At 47.7% G+C, this 1,067-nt stretch overlaps 1 protein-coding gene across 1 annotated transcript in view; it reads left to right on the top strand.

Moving 5' to 3' along the window:
- GABRR2 (gamma-aminobutyric acid (GABA) A receptor, rho 2) overlaps nt 1-1,067 on the top strand; it is a gene marked incomplete at its 3' end in the record, with an annotated part of 107,385 nt that overhangs the window by 103,285 nt on the left and 3,033 nt on the right. The window contains exon 8 of the mRNA XM_008567222.1: nt 537-604. Within this exon, the coding sequence (XP_008565444.1) occupies nt 537-604 (68 nt within the window). The remainder of the gene's footprint in view (nt 1-536; nt 605-1,067) is intronic.

Raw genomic sequence — 1,067 nt, 5'->3', positions numbered from 1 at the left:
CCAGAAATGACAAAAAAAATTCAATGTTTTTAAGGCCATCCTGGTATATGATGTCTCCCCCTGGAACCTACTCCTTCAGGTTGCAAAGATGCAGATCTGCAGGTTTAGCAAATGACCCAAATGTGACTTGGGTCTGGTGCCTTTTACTGAGCAATGCCTTTTTCATGGCCAGACAAGAGCCACTGGCTTCCCTGATGTAGAGGGTGCAAAATCAGGAGGTAAATAATGAAAATGAAGTGGGCGGCCTCATGAGAAATCATTTCAGAATGACCCGTATGATTCAGACCAGATCAAACCAAACCAAACCTCCTTCTTTTTTTTTTTTTTTTACTTTCGCTGGAATATTCTTTATTCTTCCAGGGAGCCAGCCCATGATTCCGTCCTTTTATCTCTAGTTTGACTTCAGGTGGGCATGACCAAACCTTCAAATTAGACATGACACCTGGGTTCTAGGGGAAATGCTCCTTTTGCCTATCTCTTTCATAGTAAAAGCTGAAGTAAAAAGAATGACTGCTCTTGTCATCTCCTGTCCCCAGGCCCAGCCATTCCTGTTGGCGTTGATGTGCAGGTGGAGAGCTTGGACAGCATCTCAGAGGTCGACATGGTAAGTGCTTCTCTGACCAGGGCTGTAGGCAAGGGATTCACATAGCTATCCCAGGCCAGGAGCTCCAGGCACCTGAATTCAGTCTCACGACTCCCCTGGAGGTGGGGATTCCCACACATTTTATGGATGGCTTAGGGAGGTTATGACACTTGCCCAGTTGGTATGAAACAGAGACGGATGACAAACTTCATCTTTCCTCCTCCAGTGCTGAGACTCTTACAGCCAAGATGCATTCTCTGAGCAAAGCCTCTCAAATGTAAACAGCAGAGGGCAAGGTTGCAGCTGCCAAATAGCCAGACACACCTTCCTCCCATGATCCTGTGCCTGGTTGTGGAAATGCAGAAGCAGCAAAGCAGTGTCCTTTTTTTTTTCCTTTTTGGTGGGTTCAGATAAAAAATGGACCTTCTGGGCCGGCCTGGTGGCGCACTGGATAGTGCGCCGCTTGGGAAGCGCGGCGGCGCTC

The sequence above is a fragment of the Galeopterus variegatus genome, unplaced genomic scaffold (genome assembly GCF_000696425.1).
Source record: "Galeopterus variegatus unplaced genomic scaffold, G_variegatus-3.0.2 Scaffold305, whole genome shotgun sequence".
Taxonomy (NCBI): Eukaryota; Metazoa; Chordata; class Mammalia; order Dermoptera; family Cynocephalidae; genus Galeopterus; species Galeopterus variegatus.
The sequence above is the reverse complement of the archived record's forward strand: the minus strand, read 5'-3'. Positions and strand labels throughout refer to the sequence as shown.